The following is a 6,638-nucleotide window of genomic DNA, read 5'->3' as shown; positions in this document are numbered from 1 at the left end:
AAAAAAAAAAAAAAAAAAAGAAGGGGCCAACATGGATAGAGCATATTGAGAGAGAGTTCAGAGATGTACCAGAGCCTACATGATAAGAGCTTTGAAGAACATTATTAGGATCTGATTTTTAAGTCTCACAATGTGGGATTTAGAAGAGTGGATGTATGGTTAGCAGTGGCGAAACAAGATTTCCTGGAGGTTCTTGCAGAAATCTAGACTAAAGGCCTTGGGAACTTAGACCAGTGTGGTAGATAGTGTTGGGGATGGTGAAAGCATGAGATTCTGAGGGTATTGTGAAGTTAGAACTGAAGGGATTTGCTGGTAGATTGGATTAAGAGTCTTCAGAAACTGCAAATACATAGTTTCCACTTGAGAACTTTGAGAAGTGGGGCTTGTCAGAATGGAAAACCAAACACATGTTCACGTAACACTGGAAATGATTCTCACAAATTCATAATTGGTCTACAAGAGCTGAATTAGAACCAAATCAGAATTTGACCTCAGATCCTTCTTGTCTAAAAGGTAACAGAAAAATCAACAGAAGTGTGAACGACAGTTAAATCAGAGTACTGTGCTTTCACTGAAGATAAATGCTAAAATGATTTTGTCATTCGTTGTCTGAGGTACATTGATCCCTCCTGACTTCCTAATGTGTTTTATTGATTGCATCTTATTTATCTTATTATTCCTTTCTCCTCCATCTTATGTCGTGTCTTTCCTTAGTTCTATTTCTATTGTTCTGTAATTCAAGACTTCAGACTTGTTCCCTAGATCCTGCATTTTTTTTTTTGCTATCCTTAATTCTATATGCCTTGACAATTTGTAGAATTATGAACATGAGATGACTGTTTGATTATACCTGGTTGTAGGTTTTACTCCTTTTAGATTGTGTGAGCAAATTATATAATCTGGATTAAAATTAGAGAAGGATAACCTGTTTTCCTTAAAATAATATATTTTCTGTTAATCTGGTAGGAGGAATCAACTCATCTTCCTTTCAAAACTAAGTTCAACAACTGCATATAAAATAACTAATAACTAATACTAACTCTAATAATACATAACTAACACCTTTGTGCCTTTTATTTATTTATGGAAATAAAATGTGAACAAAACATTTGTTTTAGAGGGTGTAGACATTTTTAAGAAATAGAGAGAAAAATCTTGTTATCCTAATTAATTTTTTCATTAATTATACTAATCGTGCTGTCATATCTTCATTAACGGGTAATCTGTAACTGAAGAGGTCAATGGATTTCTTTTCTTTTTCTCTTTCTTTCTTTCCTTTTTTTTTTTTTTTTGAGAGCATTGATTAAACATGATGAAACCCAGTATAGACTTTATGTAATGCATCATGAGACAAATTAATGAAACTACCCAAAAGAAATAGCATTTACCCACTGGGGCCCATTAAAATGTTTGAGAGGTTCTCTATTATGTTTACATTTAATTAACAGTCCTTTTAAAGAGAAGGTGTGATAACAGTTGCTAACCAGCCGAGTTGGAAATCTCTTGGGATATGTCTTTGCACAAAAGCCTGAAAGGTAGTCAAACACTCCTGCCTCAAAACAAGAGAAGCTCTGTGAGGTGTGATAAACTATAAATGCAATACTTATGAACCCACGTCTCAGATAAAAAGTTAACGTACTTTTCTAATTGGAATGCATAGCATTTTTTCTTTCCTCAGTCTATGCAAAATGTTTCTCTTCAATTTTAAGACTGATGAAAACAAATGCCAGAGCATAAAATCTTCTTAACCAGAGGAATAACATTCCAATTCAATAATTTATACCTTAGGTAGATAGTTCTGTTCTGCACGTGACTTTTGTTTGTAAGTTTGAGATACGTTCTAAAGCCTCAACCATTAAATTAGTATAAAAAATGATTTTCCATCTGAGAATTTTCCACTCTCTCTGGTACTTTTTTGCCCTGAAAAACAGAGTTAATTTTGACCCTATCCTTTTACTGTATTTATACATCATTTCACTGAATAGTCTCTCTTAAGTAAATGCATTTGAGATATAAGGTAATTATTTCAAGTACAATGATGGTAAATCTTTCAAATCTGAGATCATGTAAACTATAATATTTAACAAATAAAGCCTTTTGGATATTTTTTATTCACCCTGAATATTTTTTCATGTTCACTCAATTTTAGAATCCACAGAGGTCTGATCTTTCGAATTATGACTTACTGCTTAGAAGGTTACAGAATTCTTTCAGCAGGCGGAGGGGGGAGAGATTAGGTCTTCAAAGTCAGCTGTACACAACATATTAACCTATGTAGAGGACTGTAGCAGGCACTGCGAGGAGGAGATTGGGCACTTCAGACACAGTTTCAGCCTTCTGGGAACCTAGACCCTTCTGTATGGGAAGTACAAGGACATAAAAAATATACATGATAGAAAAAGCGCTAGAGGCTTCACGCCCAGTGCTTAGGGCACCAGCTCATACATTAGGGCTGGAGGGTCTGAACCCACAGGGGCCTGCTAAACAACAATGACAACTACAACAAAAAAACAGCCGGGCATTGTGGTGGGCACTTGTAGTTCCATCTACTTGAAAGGCTGAGGGAAGAGAATTGCTTAAGCCCAAGAATTTGAGGTTGCTGTGAGCTGTGACACCATAGCATTCTACCAAGGGTGACATAGTGAGACACTATCTCAGAAAAAAGAAAAAAGAAAGAAAGAAAAGAAAAGAAAAGAAAAGAAAAGAAAAAAAGAAAAAGCACTAGAGATTTGGGGTGGCACACATAGCTTGCTACCATTCTATGGAACTGGAAATTAAAGTGGTAAGAAACACATCATATCAACTATCTCAGTGCATTAATTTCATTTCAGAAATATGAAAGAATCCATCACAAGACATCATCTAGTAAGTGCAGTTCATCAAAAGGACTCTGGTTTGTTATTTCAGAACATACAGGTTATGCTTATCTAAAGTCTTTACTCAAAGATGTCAATACTTTTTAATAAAATATATTGTTATATAGAAAAGGAAACTAATCTTCTCAAAGTGCCTAAAATTCAATTCTGATGCAGATATCCAAAAGTGCTGCCCATTCTTGGCCTCCTCCCTTCATCTAAAATGAAGCTTTTTATCTAAAATGTTATGATGGTTGTTAATTGAAGTTACATTTTTTTTTTTAAATTCTTCCTTTTCTTCAAAGTAATTCTGGCTATTTACTTTTTAGTCAACTTTATTTTACTATGTCAGTTTTTCCCCTCCTTATCTTCCTGGGCCTCTGCGTTCCTGACTGTGTTCACTACTCCTGGTGAAACTTTCCTTACACCTTGATTTCTCTGTTACTGCAGCCTGTTGGTTCTCTGGGTGTGTTTCTTATCATTCCTCCTCTGTCTCCTTATCCTTCAAGGTGTTCTCTTCTTTCACCTGTCCCAGTGGTGTGCAGGTAAAGGCTTATCAGTTGGTCCTCCAAAGAAAGTATGAATATCTATAACCACTTATTATAAATTTTACTGATATTAAGGATATGTGGCCCATAATTTACAAATGATAATTTATAAAACTTTTTATTATATATTCTATATATTTTATTATTTCTTCCAGAATGCTGTTGTTCAATTTTATTGGACTTTTGTATTTGTTGACAACCTATGCTTGCAATTGATGAACAAGTATAGCTTTAACACAAAGGTTGGCTCTTATTTTTATTTAGGTTAATTTGGTAATGAAGAAGCTTCCCTCTTTATTATGGTACATCACAACTTCCCTTATTTATGAGTGATGTTAACAGTTCTTTGCTTAATTAGAGGTTGAGTTTAAATAACAAAAGGATTTTCTTAAATTTTCTGTGTTATTTATAGTGTAATGGCTACGATCACAATAAATTTTTACTCTTTATCTGTTTCGTTAGTTTTTCCTCTATCCCTGTCTTAAGTCTTTAGAAAGTCAAGGAACTCTGATGTACAGCATTTAAAGAATTTTATAGTATAAAGATTTCCATCATGACTGGTATCAAACTACTGATACAGCTTTGCTAAATATGGAGTTAAAAAGAGGTGCACTGTAGCCCAACAGTAAAACATGCCAGCCACTCAGAGAGAATAAGCATGAATTCCCTCCAAAGCATATATTATAGTAAAATATAGTTAATAATGAAGAAAATGATACTTTTCAGTATTTATTACCTTTTCTTAAAGGAAGTTATTGAAGTCTAAGTTTATATAATCTAATTTTTAATAATTGCTGCATTTAACAACAGAGTAGCAAGAATTCCTGGCAATTTAAAAACGAGTGATCATGAAACGTCATGGCTTGGTTTCAGCACACCACCAAATTCTCTCTTTTAATATTGTTGTTACAGAATGTTCTAAATTTTGCCTTTTTTCTCTCCTCACCGTAAATATTCTTTTTGTGTAACTTCAAAACTGTCCTGATTATTACATATTCCTTTCTAGCCAGACATTTTCCCTGAGCTTCTGATTCACACTTCCAAATACCTACACATATCTGTGTTTAAAAGTTTCACAGCTGTCAAGCCTGTTGCTGTTCCAGTCAGCTCTCGCCCCTGTGGTCTTCATCCACTGCTGCCATCTACCCAGCCGTCACAGGCTCTTCTCTTTCTCTTACATCCATATCCGTCCGTCACCAAATCCTGCTGATTTTATCTGCCAGATATATCTTGAATCTGTTATTGCTCTCATTTCTAACTAGAGTTGCCCTAGTCTGTCCCTCTAGACAAGGACACTGGACCAGGACCTAAATGGTTTTCTTGTTGTGAGACTTTCTTCACCTCCAGCCCTCTGTCTTCTCCTCTTCCAACTTGTCCTTCATGCACTGTTAGAGGCATCTATTTAAATTTCAGTCTGCCTGTATCAATCCCTGCTTACAACCCTTCTACTTCTCAACCTCTATAGCATTCTTTTTCAACCTTTTTTTATCTCATAGTACACGTGAACCTATAGTTAACCTTTCATGGCGCACACAAATTATGTTGATTTCCCCCCTACTCAAAAAAAGGAAAGAATAAAAAAAGGAATACTCTGTGCTTTGAACGTCTTTTGAAAATAATTTAATTAATGATCTTTAACTTTTCAATGCATACCAGTGTGCCACGGCACACTAGTTGAAAATCACTGCTCTATAGGATACAGACCAAACTCCCAAAGGTGGGGGCGAATGTTCTCCATAATCTGACCAATTTCTCTAGCCTCCATTCTCACTCCTGCCTCTCAATTACGTTTTGCTTTCCTCACAATTCTAAACTGTTACGCAGTTCCTAGGCATATCAGTTTTTGTCTTCTTGGCCTTGAATTCTAGCCAAAATTTGTTTTTAGTTATTTGTTTTGTTCTGTTTTTACTGAAATGTTGATTCAATTCCGACTCAGCTCTTCCAGGTTGCCTCTTCCAACCTCTCCTTTTCAATAAACGAGCCAGGTTAGATGAACTTCTTCCCTGCTGCTGAAATGAACTCTGCATGTCGGTGGCCATTGTTGCCTCATCTGGTTATAGTCATTTATTTCTGTGTCTAGCACCTAACCAAAACCAAAAATAAATTGTCTGAGGAGAGGAAGTTCTATATAGAACTAAATACATAGAAGATACTTAATAAAGCTTTGGTGGACACCTGAATAAATGAATGAGTAACTAAAAACCTAAATAAACATTTAGATTTTTTTAAAATTTTTATTACAATATTTCTATACCTTTAGGTCCAAAGGTATAAGGTTGTGTTTTAAGTTAGAATACTTGAAACAGTTTAATTTGCATTTTGTAATCAAGATGGATTTCTTCTGAATTTTATTTCAAGACCTTCCACTAATTTCCTTAATACCGTTTAAGGGTGTTTCTCAAAGTTTTTTGTTTAAATTTTTATAGAAGAGTAGGAACATCTCATACAGAATAGACCCACACCCAAGAAAATTCACTTGTCAGATAAGAAGGGCCTGAAATTCATTTCACTTTCATATTTTTGTTTGTTTATCCATTCATTCATTGATACTGCAAATAAAAATGGTTTAACTACTGTGGAGGATATTGATGAGAACTCAGAGAATTATAGAAGACAAGAGTACATTTTAACTTAAAAATAACTGACAAATCATAAAAAAACACACAGAGTTAGAAGATAAGAAGAGGTCGCATCCAAATTGAATCTGTCTGAAATGGTAGGAATAGGTATTAGAAATAACTTGGTTGAGGGGAATATCCCATAGAAAGCTTTGTGTTACAAAAACGTACTAAGCATTTTATTTATTCTGAATGTCGAGACTTTCCATCTATGTCCTGACAGGTTGTGTACGGAGGTTCCCCTGCTGCCAAGTTAACATAGAGTCGGGAAAAGGAAAAATCTGGTGGAATATCAGGAAAACCTGCTACCGGATAGTTGAACACAGCTGGTTTGAAAGCTTTATTGTTCTCATGATCCTGCTCAGTAGTGGTGCTCTGGTAAGTGATCTGACACATAAGTGAAGAAATTGATTCAATTTTCTTGGTAAGTGAGCAGGTTGTTTTACTTAGGATCAATCCCTATGATTAGTACCAAGGACAGAAATTTAGTTGAGCTCTGTAAATATTTCCTGAGCCCTCCTATATGCCAGTCATTATCCTCGCTGCTCTGAATGCAAAGGATGGATAAGATTCAAGTTCAATTATCAAAGAGCTAAGAAAGCAATGGGGAAGAAAGA

General features: G+C 35.0%; 1 protein-coding gene across 3 annotated transcripts in view; it reads left to right on the top strand.

Annotated features, from left to right (window-relative positions):
- Positions 1-6,638, top strand: part of SCN9A (sodium voltage-gated channel alpha subunit 9) — a 166,617-nt gene that overhangs the window by 116,247 nt on the left and 43,732 nt on the right. For all 3 annotated transcript variants that reach the window (XM_012808458.1, XM_003795149.2, XM_012808459.1), the window contains one exon: positions 6,245-6,399. In XM_012808458.1, coding sequence (XP_012663912.1) covers positions 6,245-6,399 — 155 coding nt within the window. The remainder of the gene's footprint in view (positions 1-6,244; positions 6,400-6,638) is intronic.

The sequence above is a fragment of the Otolemur garnettii genome, unplaced genomic scaffold, assembly GCF_000181295.1.
Source record: "Otolemur garnettii isolate 467f Iridium unplaced genomic scaffold, OtoGar3 scaffold00090, whole genome shotgun sequence".
Taxonomy (NCBI): Eukaryota; Metazoa; Chordata; class Mammalia; order Primates; family Galagidae; genus Otolemur; species Otolemur garnettii.
Note: the sequence above shows the minus strand (reverse complement) of the source record. Positions and strands in the feature narration are given on the sequence as shown.